The sequence below is a fragment of the Lepisosteus oculatus genome, chromosome 7 (assembly GCF_040954835.1).
Source record: "Lepisosteus oculatus isolate fLepOcu1 chromosome 7, fLepOcu1.hap2, whole genome shotgun sequence".
In the NCBI taxonomy this organism is placed as follows: Eukaryota; Metazoa; Chordata; class Actinopteri; order Semionotiformes; family Lepisosteidae; genus Lepisosteus; species Lepisosteus oculatus.
In genome coordinates this window covers 32,175,161-32,189,455 of record NC_090702.1, presented here as the reverse complement: position 1 = coordinate 32,189,455, position 14,295 = coordinate 32,175,161, and the positions used below count along the sequence as shown (strand labels likewise).

Genomic DNA, 14,295 nt, shown 5'->3' with positions numbered 1-14,295 from the left:
TCAATATGAGCCCAACAGTGACTTTGAAAAAACTACAGTACTATATAAAGTTCAATGGCTAAGATGGGTGAAAATGTCCCTCAGTTACAGCTGGCTTGTATAGGAAGACATCACTGAAAACAAATTTAAAATCCAGCAAGAAGTTTGTAACAAAGCATTTAAATGATGCTGAAAACATTTGGCAAAATTGGTTTAGGTATCAGATGGTACTAAATTGGAACAGTATGGTCTAAATACAAAATGATACATCTAGTGCAAACAACACAGTGCATCACCCAGGCAACAGCATATCTACTGTCAAGGATGGTGGAGGTAGTATTATGAGGCTGCTTTCATTCAGCAGACTTGGAACCATAATTGCTGTCAAAGGTGCTTCCACCAAATGTTGAGTTCACCGATATGAATACTTATGCGATCAAAATATTTAGTTTTTTTCTCTAGTTTTTGATGACAGTTACTGAAACTTAACTTACACTTGGAAGTCTTCAGTTTGAGCATTCAGATTTGAGTAAAAAAAAAAGTGTAATCATTTTCTAATTTCACAAAATGGGACACCATAGGAAGTGTCTGAATACTTCTGAAAGGCACTGTAGCTAATGTAACAGTTCTGTTTCTCTTTTTCAGAGGATGCTTCCACATCAGTCAGGGGATACATCTTTACCCCGAAGCGATCCAAATCTTTCCACACCAGAGAAAGGTGCGTAATTCAGATCATCATTTAGAAACGTGCTTTTGAACATTTACATACTTTGTGTGTAATCACAGATATTGACATTAGTAAATAGGCAATTTTAGAAAAAATGTTTTCTGTTTATCTGCTTGAACTATACAAGGCAATGACAAAATAAGAATACAGCCAGGGTGTTAAGATGCTTCCCTTTGCCTTATGAAGGACAGCAGTTACCTTTGAACATTGTCTGGATGAGATCAGTGATCTTTTTCAATGGGTTTTGGTCTCCTCCAGTTCCGATTCTGTGCAGGATAGGCCTGATAGGACACTGTGGGTCTTTCAGAGGCTGGTCACAGATAGCCCACATATGCACAGTGCTTCCGGTGTCTGGCTAGATCATAGTACGGTCCTGGTACTATGGTTCTCTTTCCAACCTTACACACTATTGTTGGTTTACGGTCAGAATCTTTTTAAAGTTAATCGACAGATGACTAAAGGCATTGAAATGGAAAAGTTTGTTGTGGATAATCCAGATGCATTGGACAAGTGATTCAGACTCTTTTTAGACAAACAGCCATGTTTGTCTTATGGCTAAAATTGCATTCAGAATCACACAACCACAGGTTGTTCTATAGTACATTTCAAGTAGTGAGCAAATAGGTTTGTAAATTGTTTGAGCAGTATTGTTCCTTGGATTAAGAAAACACTAACTTCAAGTCATGCAATTTTATAAAAACTCTAGATGCTTAGTCTTTAATATTTGAAGTGTGATAGAATTTTCAAAATGAATTTAGATAAAGAATCTGAATAAATGGTGATTCAAAAAATCATGATTTTATTTGCAAGTACAGCAAAAGATATGATTGTGCCCTGCCTGAGTAATGAAGATCACCTTTCTGCTGTCTGCATGTCTGAAAGTAGCCTCTGTGTCAGAGTAGCTGGCCAGGGAATGAAATTATCTACTTCAGTCAGCCGACAAGTCTTGTGAAACTAGAAAGCTAGCTCCGTGAGTGAAAGGTATATAGCTAGAGTTCTGGTATGTAGTGGGTCACCATACCAGCTCAGTCCCATCCATCTGATCCAGCATCATAATTGTTTTCAGATAGTGCACCAGCAGAGCTTGCCGGTAGCTTGCCATCTGAATTAAAATCGTATGCATGCTCAAAAACTGTTCAAGCATAACATGGATAGCTGAGAGATGAATGAGATGATGTCTTGTACATCTGAGGTAGGGACAATGAAGGTGGTGGATTGTTTTATTCTGTGAAAAATGGTCAGCTTTCCAGACCTGACTGAAGACATTGTGTCAGGAGATGTTATGATGAGCATTTTGCTGACTGTTGTTTGTTCAAGCCTTCACCTTTAACACACGAAGGCCTTTGGTGCAGATTGAGGGCAACGTTACTGCTCAGCAGTGCATTGATTGCGTCCTAAAGCCTTTCAGTTTTTCCTGTTCATGCAATTCAATCCAGAGGTGTCAGTCTTTCAGCAGGACAATGATAGGACATAGTGATAGAATTACAATAGATAAATAGATTAATAGATTACAATAGATAAATAGATTAATAGATTACAATAGATAAATAGATTACAGTAGACAAAAACTCCCAAGAGACTGACCAGGTCTGTACATAAGTGCTACCATAATTGTGTTAATGCCCAAAAAGGTCATACCTGATATTGATTTTTTTTTAAGGTTTTCAATTTGTCATAATTGCTACTGAAAACATATCATGGTTCTTTGCTCTGTATTTTTGATTGCAGGTGTTGTGGTATGATATCTTGTTAAATATGAACTGATGAGTGGTTTAAACTCATTAAACATCAGTATGTACTGTATACAGTATAAAGTACTGTATATGTTTTAATGTAGATGATATTAGATAATATACTGTCAGTTTCTTTTTTTAAATGAATTACTATTAGCACAGTTTTACGAGTAGTAGTCTTGCATGTTATATATTCTGAAATATTTTCTTCCGAATGCCTAGCAAATAGAAGTTATGTTACACAAATGATGAAATACAAAGAAAAAAACATTTGCTATTCTATATTTTATGCAATTCAATATGCGATCCCTTCATATATAAAGCATACTGTACCTGTAGTTTTGATAATATCAATAAAATAGGGAAGTCCAAAAATGTGTATGGGTTGGTCCCTTAAATGTGGGTTTAGAAAATTCAAAACAGCACAGAAGAAGCCATTGTGTAGTTTAAACCAAACCAGTGTTAGACATGTAGTCACAAACCGATAAACACAGCTACGGTAGCCAAATTAAACTTTATCCATCACATACAGTGCCTTGTAAAAGTACTTCCAGCAGTGTTCTTTTTTAAGAAATATATATTTATATACTCAAAGACTGAATGTCTTATATACTCAAAGACTGAATATGAATATTTCTAAGTAAATGGTAGCACAAACACATAAGAATAAAATGTAATTACAGTATGTTGACCGCATAACTATTCAGACATGAGAACTCAGTATTTGGTGGAAGCAAATTTGACAGTAATTACAGTTGCAAGCCTTTTTGAGTGTTTCTACCACATTTATACACTGGATTGGTGCGATTTTCCACATTCTCCTTGGCAGATTTGTTCAGCCTCTCTCAAGTTTGAGACAATTTTTACATGGCCACTCAAGGACTTTAACTTTCTTATTCTTAAGACATTCACTTTGGGTCTTCTTCCTGATGAAAGGTGAATTGATTTTTATCCCAGTTTGAGATCTGAAACAGGTTCTCCTCTAATATTTGCCAGTCCCTTGCTCCATGTCTTTTCCCATCAGTCTTGACAAGCTTTCCTGTCCTAGCTGATGAGAAGCAGACCTATAACATAATTCTGCCACCACCATGATTGACACTAGGGATAGTGCTGTGTGAGGCAGTATACTGAGCTTACGTCAGATCTATTTTTTTTTTAATTTAGACCAAAAAGTTCCACTTTTGTCTTGTCTGATCAACAACCTTGGAAGTTGAGATATCTATTTTAGTTCCACGTAAACACCCTTTGTGGAGTGACTAGGTTATTGCTGACACTTGGACATTTTGTCCTACAGTATCTCAGCCACTGAAATCTGTAGCTTTTTCAAAGTCAGCACTCAGTCACCACCTCAAAGTGGCATCTCTAACCAGTTTCCTCCTTGTCCAGCTGCTCAGTTTGCAGGGACAGGCTAATCAGAGCAGTGTGTGGGTGCCTCCCACTTGGTTCACCACATTCAAAGAGATAAGGATCTTTAAGATCTGTCTTTATACAACTTTATCCCTGACTTGAAATTTACTACCTGATTGAGGGCTCTTAGAGAGATAAGTGTATTTATTCTGAATTGTTTGCACATTGAGTTTGCTCAATTCCATGTTGCTTGCTAATTCTGTGCACGTACTATAAAATACATTTGCCACTGTAACGGTTAAGATGTTACTTTATGCAGTCAGGACATTTTTCTATTATTAACCAGTTTACATTTTTGTGTTTTACTGTGTGTGCTGTAGGATGTGGAAATAACCAGTATTAATTGCTACTTTAAAACATCATGGCTGGAGGATTAATGCAACAAAATGTGACAAACTGTGCAAGGGATAGTGTTGCAATGTGAATAGTCTTGCAAGGCACTGTATAATGTGGCTGAAAACCAGCAGTGTATCTTTATGTCCATATCCATATCCCCTGAGATTCTTCCCAAGTTGCTTAAATTAAACCAAATAGATACTGCTGGTGGTCAGGTGTTTAAGTGACATGGCTGATGGCAGCTGGCAAGATGGTACTCAGTTACTAGATAGTTGAGAATTCATTTTATTTTTGTTCCTCTGTACTATTGACAAGATGTAAAATGTAGAATACATTGATTCTGACACAGCTACCTGGGCTCAGACAAATAATTTTCAACTTTAACTGCACAGGGAATCTTAATGTTGTAGTAGCTTTGCTACACAGTCAGTATGATAGTCACCAAGGGAAATGGAGGGAAAGAAATGGACCAGCAGTCTTGCATCAGAATCGGTCCACAGCTGTATTTATTCATTCTAAAGGCAAAGAGCCTCTTGAAATCACAAGTATCATCAATTTGATTTAATAAATGCATCAGTAGTTGCTTTTTAAAATTAACTTTATACTAGTGGCACAAACATATTTTGACAGGGATTTGAACATTTTGTAGTGGCTCTTGAAACCAGTTGGTGTACTATCTCCCACTGTGTATAATTACAAAGGAAAGTTTAATCTGTTCTGTTTATAACTAAGGAATGGTGGGTGTTTCTGAAATTGATCTGTCAAAGTTTCTACTTCTAGAAAATAGTCATTTATGTTATGCAATGATTAATAAATCCTTCACACACTTATTTTAGTGTGTTAGTCAAAGAATTATATAAAAATGTGGGAGAACAGTAATCATCTATGAGACCGGTAGAAGTAATTAGAGTTCATTTTGACCAAATGAATAAAGAACTATCTCAGGATTTCTTTCACTATTGATCTTAATTTACAGTATCTTAGTTCTGAGTGGGAAAGCATCTAATTCCAATTATCAGTATCTATGAAATCACAAAAAAGAAATGTTGTCGTTCCATGAGATCTCTAATCTTTTCATTCCAGTTTGATATTCTACATGTATATATTTTAAGTATTTTCATATGTTGTGCATACAGATTCTTTAAATCTTTTATTGTAGCATTGACAGTAAACTGCTATAAAATGAGTTCTTTCCTATCTAAAACTAAGAGTTAAAAATAATAATTTGAGAGTTATGGGTAATAACAGAGTCCTGTGCCCTAAGAGAGAATGTTATTAAAAAATCAATGAAGAATTTCTACCTGTTTTTTAATTAAAATTCACGCTCTTTAATTATGTATTTCTTTGTATATTGAAGTTGTGAACCCCACCCCCAGTAGCTGGAGTCTAGACAGTGGTAAAGAAGCTAACACACAATTTTCAGAAACTGTTGGGAAGTTGGTATCACCACCAGTACCACCTAGGCCTCCATACCCAGGTAAAAAAGAACACCAGAAGCAGTACTGATGTTTTCCTTGTTACATTTACTAAATGATTTTTTTGTCTGTTTCTTCTATATAATCTCTTCTCATTTTTTCACCTTCCATAGTTTGTATAATATTCATCTTACTTCCACACTTTATATAATGTTGACTGATATTAAGTATTGAAATATGCTGTAGGTGTTTGCCTAACATAAACTATGTAGAAACTTGCAAAATATTGTTTCTCTGTTCACAGTCCTAGATTTAAACAAAATATAGAATTTGGTTTTAACTTATCCGTTAAAATGTATATTAGTTGAAATGCTGTTACAGTATATACTGCACTCCATTAAAATGATGTTAAAAGATCATTTGTTTCAGTCCTTTGTCGTAGCAGTGACTTGAATGATAATTATTTAAATGTAGAATATAGAAGTTGATTATTGTTTATAGGGTTTAAAAAGTAAGTCAAAATAGCAATATAAGGCCAGTGAATTATATTGTATATCATTAGATAGAACATAAAAATGTGAAGCTTTAAAAAGAAGTGTTTCTAAAAAAAGACATATATTTTTCTATTTTACATGTATTTTAATATATTTATCCTATATTTAGTTCTTTGTTTATCAGTGTTCCTTATAAAGGGAATATAGCTACTCTTCTTGCTGCCTTGAAGACTAATTAAAATCAACATCATGAAAAATGTATTAATGTACATTAAGGCTGACCATCTGTGTATTCAGCTAGAGCTGTAACCCATATGTGGTTTTCAGTCCTAAGCAGGTGGGATATTTTAAGCACTGTTTGTTTTGCTCCTAGAGCTTGATCACTTCGATTTCCAGTGTGTGTCTTCTACTTTAAATGTACAGTTGGTTAAAATGTGCATTACTTAAAATAGTTGAGTTGTAATCAATATTCATTGTATTACCATAAAGGTCTGATTTTTTTTCTTTGATTTTAAATAGACTGTTGTTCCATGTGACTCAGTTTTGGTTAGCTATGATGTCATCACACATATTTAATTTCAGATTCAATTCAAGTAATATTGCTAGTAATTATTTTTATTCTTTACCAAAAAGGATCCCCTGCAAGGAACATGAGGTCGGTGTCTCCGGTCCCTACCCCCAGATCTCCACAAAAGGTTTGGTATTTTCTCAGCTTTGTGTTCTTTTAATGCTTTCTGTAACATTTACTTAAGAGCAGTGCAGAGAAGTGAGGTTGTAGTAAAAGAAGAGTATAGAATGAAGAGTGCTATAGGCCCATTGACCCACTGTTATCCAGTATGTGTGTTTATTCAGGTACAAGTAGTGGTGGACAAAATCTAGAAAAATGGAAATTCTAAAGTAAAGGCACTTAATATGCATTGGGCCAGTGTGACCTGCATGCACTGTGATTTACATTCTATCAGCACCTGGGATTCTGCAGGAGGTATGTGACACCACTCTTCTATGAGACAGTCAATAGACTCACACCTGGTTGATTGAGGTGGAAAATGCTGTCTCAGGAGTCATGCCGGAATATCCCATCAGTGTTTGATTGAGTTTAAATCTGGCGACTAGGAAATCCATGACATACAGTATAGATAACTTCAGTGTTGTGCTCAATGCTGCAACATGTGATGAAGATGATCCCTCAGTACCTTTAAATAGAGATTAGCACTGGCCTTGCTTTCTAAGAGAATGAGTAAATCTAAATCATACAAGGAGAATGCACCTCATAACGTTATGAAACCACCAGAGCCCTTTGCTGTCAGATGACCAGATCACAGTTCTCAGCTTCTCTGTAGTTCATTGCCTGTGCTCTTTGCAATACAAGAACTGCAAATTCACATTGCCAGGTGTGATGAAAAGTTTGTACACTGCAAGCTGACTTAGGTATCCTGCACATGGGCATTCTCAGAGAACCGTTCTCGATTAAAATCTCGTCAGGTTGAAATTCACACTCAGCTGTAGTTGTAGTTGTAGTTTGTAGTTGCTAGCGTTTTGCCTTGCACTTTGAATTAGTGTGCGTATTGCACAATCCTGGAGTATACGCATTCACCCTCTGTCGCACTGTGCATGGGGATGCTTTTCATCAGCATTGCTTGTGAAACAAGCTGGTCTGTCTTGGCCGTGTGCTCCTGCCAAGCACACACCAACCATATAATTATAGGCAGCCTGACCTTTCCAGGATGTTTACATGACCTGAAGTGTACTAGGATGTTATTTACTTAGCCACACCTGTAGGAGGCCTTACCCGTATTGATGCATGTTCATATGGTAAAATATTTTTAATTTCAGCAGTTTTGATTTATGCAGCATTTTTAGGAACGTATCAGCTGCTTAAGTCAAGAGTTGCCTATATACTGTACATATTTAAGAAATATTGACCATTGAAAACCACTGTGGTTAACCACATTAGGATAAACCACTAGAGAGCAGCAAAGACCCATGAAAATAGTGCTCATAGTAATCAATATGATACATTATCAATTATCACATTATCAATATGATTGTTGTAACCAGGAAAGATGGAAAGTATAGAAACATCATTTGATAAAATTCCATCATTCCACTAAATTACCTAGTTAGGAAAAAAACTTTTCTTCTATGACTCTGAAATGAAATAAACAATTACACGCACATGACAAGAATTATTGCAAGATAGCAGCAGAAATTCCCAAAAAGAACAAATGAACTAAATGTCTGCAGGTAACAATACCAACAAGAGGCTCACAAGAATCAATGGACCTTTGGAAAACATTTTAATATTTCTTAAAGATGTTGATGAAAACCATTTGGAAATGTGCAAAGGCTCCTGATACTGTAAGTGTACAGTGTTCCAACATGAGCAAAACAACTGCTTTTCTTGAAAATGTGGCTGAAAATTGGTAGAAATTCACAACTACATCATGCTATATCTCACAGAGAACAGAACGGTGTGGGAGCAACTAAACTCCAAAAGGCACACAGAACCTGCAAGACATCTGCCTTTACCATTACTTATTTTGGATTAGCCCAGTTTTCAGTTTTTTGACAGTGTTGGTGTGTTGGTATGGCTTCAACTGTACAGTACATGGTTCTCTGTATTGTTTTGTGTCTTATGGAGCAGTTTTGACAAAAGCACCATATTGTGCAGTCCACAAAACATGCTGCAACATATGGCCTTAACATCCTAATTCTCCAGTGCAGACATCTGCCTTTCTATACAAATGTAGCAGTATTTCATTGAATATGCTAAAAGACTAGATCCTGTGTGTTGTATAGCACAGAAATGTTCAGAAATACAGGGCACCTGAATTCTGTGAAGGGTTGACTAGAATCCTGGACATGAATCCAGTTCAGAACTTTATTTACTCCTTGATGCAAGTATTCCACTGTATTAACAACTTATGTGCAAGGAATGGGCAGCAATCATGTATATTGTGATTACAAAACAAGTAATGGCTAAGCACAAGGAGACATGGGGCTGCTGCAGAAGACTAATCCCACTCATATATCACCACTGTTAGGTATGGTAACTAAACAGCTGTTCTTCCAAAATTGAGTGTCTGCTTAATTCAAGTGTAGCAACACGTAAAAAGTACCCATAAGGCATGCAATTTCATTTTCCGTTTGAAGTTCAGTTATTTATCTAGTGTCCTTCTGCCTGCCACTGAGTGCCTGCTTTTGCTGCACATTTTTTAGAAATCTGATCGCTATACTGAAATTATTTTGGGAAGGCTGTGTGTGGTTTTTAAATGTATTTTGGTTTTGGTTTTTAAAACTGTATATGTACATGTACAGTATGTATACATTATATGGCATAATCAACATATGTATATATACCTACATATGAACTTTATAGGGCTCAGCTTCCACACAGTTGTTCCTTGGGTTTTTCAAATCAGTTCAGTGGATTTTTCAAAAAGAAACTTTTACTTGGAACACAGTTTGCAATGATTGTGGACTGGTCTCACTGTGTTTGGATCAAATGCATCTTTGCCTCAGGCCTTTCTCTCCCGTTTCATGGGGAAGAAAGTTATGTTACACATTCAGTTTGTCGAAAGAGCAATTAATTGGCCTCACATGCTGAGAAGGCCACATAGTAGGAAAGAACTGGTGCATTTACAAGCAAAAAGAGTCCTTGGAACATGCCAAAGCACACATGAAATTAGAACGTTGCATTGAGTAATCCCATTGTTTTAATAGCAACTCCAATATTATCTCTTTTCACACAGCCTTTTATGAAGATATTCTATACAGTATCTTTGTTTCTGTTAACCTTCTGTTACAGAATTAACTTAAAATCCTCCTATATCAAACAAACAAATTGCAAAATGTTTTGCTTTCTTCTCATTAAGTCTAGTCATAACAAAATATTTTTTTATATATATTTTGATGTTATTGGAGTTAGATGTGTGTGGAATTTCATTATCCAAAGTTACATTTTTTTAATATGAACATTGATTATTATGTATAATTTAGATGTGCACTTTTATGCTATTAGTAAATGGGACATGGAAAATGACAAATAACATCTTTAGCACTTTCAAATTTATGGACCAAATTGGGTTAATAATACAATTTAATTATATACCCATAGATAGGGAATGATGTCTGTAATACAGCACTCTTGCAATCAGGAAGTAATCAGGCCATTGCATAAGAAATCATTAGCTAAGCCATTGTGTACAGTGAATGAGTCTGATTTTTGAAAGCTTAATAATTTCACTTGTGAAGGAAAATTTCACTAGGAAAGTCATATGGTGCTGCAGTTCCACGCTTTATCTTTATGAGCATGTTGTATGCTGTTGCTGTTAATTATTACTAACATTTCTTGTTATTTCCTAAACGCAGAACTCGGCACAGTCATTCACACCATCTCCCACTGAGTGCCAGTCCTCGGGGTTAGTCTCCAACTCTCCCGTCCTGTCAGGAAGCTACAGCAGCGGGATTTCTTCACTGAGCAGGTGTAGCGTATCGGAAACATCTGGCATTGAAGCCCAGCCAAGTGAGCACATGCTGACAACGTCAACCTCCAGCGGCTCTGATGAACTGACGAGAAGGGAAAACAAAACTCCCCCTCCTTACCACGTGTACGAACGAACAAACTCCAGGCGGCCCGTGCCTCTACCTCACAGTCTCTCCGTCCCCGTCAGCTCAGACCCCCCGGCCCTCCCTCCGAAACCCCACCAGCTCCGCTCCGGCAAACTGGACAGTGAGGCCAGGCGAGTGAGCAACGCTGAGCAGGGCCCCAGGCCCAGGCCTCTGCCTAGGAAAGTATCTCAGCTATAGCAGCCTTTCTTCTGAAACACGGATGCGTTTTGCACTCTTCCACTTTCTGGTTTGGTGAATCCCAAGGTCCTAGAGGAGACGCAGAAGAATATTTGCCAGTTATCATTGGCAGCAAGATGTACAGCAGCATTCAGAATCTGAAACCATAGGGATGGAAACAATATACGCAATTGAGAATACACTTCCTCTAACATTTCATTTTGATAGATATAACATTCTAATGTGTACTGGAGAAAAAAAATAACAGGGTTTTTTTTTGCCTTAAACATTTAAATGGCAGTTGTTCTGACAGCAAGCTGGTTGCAGCCAGCCTTGCAAATCAGTGGAGTCACACAGTTAAATTACAGTCTAATAGACAGCTAAAAGGTGCTAGAAGTTTCTTAAATGTCTTTCAGTATAACATAGTGTCTAACAATCCTCTTGCCTGAAAATTAGCTATAAATTAGCTCTGTGGGGTTTTCCAAGTATTGTGCCAAAGGAACATTTATGCTTTTCTGTAAACTGGAACATTAGAATCTAGAAACTGCGAGTGTTCTACTGAAGTACAATTTACCCTTTACTGTGCTCAGTGAAATGTGCTTTACCATATTGTGTTTGTAAAAGCAAACTTAAACATTGGCTTTCTGATTGCATGAGGCCTGTATAAAGCAATATAAGTACTGTAGTCCTGAAGTGAGGTATATTAGATAAAGCACAAATGGGTATTACAGTTAACTACAAGCAGTGTTTTAACAGGATAGTTACTTAAACAAACAGCCCTGTGATGGAGCAGTCACTTTCAGACCAATGTGGACATTTGCAATTATAAATAATAAAGAAGTATGGTTCGTGGTGTTTTAGTTTTTACAAAATCTAGGCTGCCAAAGCCCATTGCAGAGAGGGCTTTTTATTCCTTAAGACTCAAATTTCATGCATTCTATTTGCGGAGCTTTTTTGAATTTTAAGCAATGTTCAGCAACATGTTTGTATAGTACAACATTTTTCAGACTATTTTTCTTATCAGTTTGACTCAAAATATTCCTGACAGAATGTACTGTAAAATGAAACTCATATTTTGCAGTATAAAGATGGAGATGGGCTCAGAACCCAGTATTAGAAAGCATTTTATTGTGAGCAGAATTTTTTTAAAAATATCAATGAACCATGTATATTGATTGCTTAACTCAGTGACCAGTTTTTCAATTTTAACTACAACATTCTTTATATGTTTTACTTTTTGTATGGTTTAGGTTTTTTTTCTTTTTTGTGAAATTGAGATGAAATATTTACATGAATCAGTACTTGTGAAATTGTAAATTACATAATGAGATTGTTGTAAGTATGCCAAATACTTTATGTATTACAATTCTTGTACATACAATGTGTTTTTAACAAAATGTAGCCATATTGAATTTACAGCTTTGAATGTTGCAAGAACAAAATATAATTCTAAATGTTAAATATTTATATGTTTTAGTGAGTGTAGAAAAATCAAAGAAATACTTTTAACTGTACCTAATGTGTTTACTTGCTTAATAACCCCTTTTAAAAATGTTTCGGACAAGTACAAGTTTTGCATTAAATAACATTTAATTATTGTACTCCTTGCAGAAGGAACTCTTAAAGTATTTTTTTTATAGAGATAGCATTATCAGTTGACATGATCAAACAGATTGTAGAAAATCTGCTTCTTTTCAATGGCTGTAAAAGCTGTCAGGTGTACAATATTGTTAAGCATAGTCAGTGTTATTTTACCACTAAAAGCCATGTTTTTATTTGGTGACTGCACACTTTAGGGATATATGATGTACATGTTTAATTTCTGTTGCACAAATTTGTCTTCAAAAGAAATGCTTAATTGGACATAAAAATCTAATTTAAAAGTACAAAGCAAAAATAAAATTAACCCCTATAATTAAAAGCTTGTAGAAATTGTACGTTATTTCACCGTTACATTGTCAAGGAGAACTGCATGCAAAAGCAACAGATATTTTGACTATAGATGGATAAAAATACAATTCATCCATCCATTAACTAACTGCTTTATTTAGTACAGGGTCGTGAGAGATTCTTTTCCGGCAAACAACAGGTGCAAGGCAGGATACACCTTGGACATCAGTCAACATGGCAAATCATACAGTTTTTAGAAAACACAAAACAAATTATCATTCATCAAAGATAAAGCTTAGTGCATCTTCTTTAGAATATAACGTGGAGAAAAATATGGAAAGACTATTCCAAAGTTGGTTTATAAGGAGGTTTAATGGTCACCAAATGCAGACAGTATGGTCTTTAGGAACTGTAGTATAAAGTATACCAATGTCTGGAATTTTGCAGGATGGATACAGCATCATTCTTCCTCGTGACAGTCCATTAAATTGGCTGAAAACACTCTGGCATTCTTCCAGAATATCAAATGCTCAATGGCAATGTTTTGTTTCTGGTGCTTGTTTCAAACTAATATAATAAATTCCTCTGTGATTTTAAGTTCTGTAAATGTTTTTTCATATATATCTATTTTAATTCAGTTGTAATTACTCAGTAGGATTCCTCTTCAAGGCTTCTTATTTCTGGGTCCCTGCCTAGAATACACTTTATTAACATCTGTAATTGATTTCCATTGACACTTTAGCCATTAGTGGAGCTGCTTTATCAAAGGTGTTGTAACTTACCAGTATGCCTTTCAGTGAATCATTCTGACAGAAATCCATGTTTCTTAAGTTATCTGTAGAGAGGCAGTTGTGCGATGTTTTTTCAGATGACCAGTTCAGATTATCTGCTGAATGTTGTTTCTTTATCTTGTATATTTGGACCTCATAATGTCCTATATATATTAGTCATTCCCTCTTTAGCATATGAATGAGTACTGTACATCTCTCTAGTTCCGGACTCAAAACTGAATCACAGACAAAAAAGTAGTGTAATGGTTAAGACTTTAGCTTTGAATTTAGCTTTGTTTCCTGTGTTTAATTCCTAGCCACTGTCACATTTAATACATTAATTAAAAAGAAAGAGGTATCTCTTGAATCTAATAGATTTTTAGATTCATCACGAATCACCACTACATCATTTTGTCAATTTGGATTTAACAGTGTCATATAGTTGGCAATAACATGGTTTTAGTGTCCAGGAAGTGGATTTTTGGATCATAAAGGTGTTTTTTTTTAGGTTTTTAAAGAGATCAATGCAGGAATGTGCAAGTTTGGGTAAGTTTGCACACAGTAGCAACCGAGCTCTCTGAGTAGCTCTTTAAATAGGTTGAACACACAGAGTCACCTGGTTAACTTTCCTCCGTATAGAGCTCCTAGTTAGTATACACGGATGGTAGAGATGTTTGAGGGAAGAAGCATGGTTGGCTCTCCAAATAGGTAGGTCTACCAACCACTGCATTGCAGATTCTCAACAGCACACAGGCT

The 14,295-nt window shown here is 35.9% G+C and overlaps 1 protein-coding gene across 2 annotated transcripts in view; it reads left to right on the top strand.

The window, feature by feature from the left end:
• The window catches only part of LOC102684801 (dedicator of cytokinesis protein 4), a 156,400-nt gene extending 143,034 nt beyond the window's left edge, over positions 1–13,366 (top strand). For both annotated transcript variants that reach the window (XM_015352639.2, XM_006633448.3), the window contains 4 exons: positions 625–697; positions 5,540–5,659; positions 6,725–6,786; positions 10,463–13,366. In XM_015352639.2, the coding sequence (XP_015208125.2) occupies positions 625–697; positions 5,540–5,659; positions 6,725–6,786; positions 10,463–10,900 (693 nt within the window). In that variant the 3' untranslated portion in view covers positions 10,901–13,366. The remainder of the gene's footprint in view (positions 1–624; positions 698–5,539; positions 5,660–6,724; positions 6,787–10,462) is intronic.
• Positions 13,367–14,295: the final 929 nt, after the last annotated feature.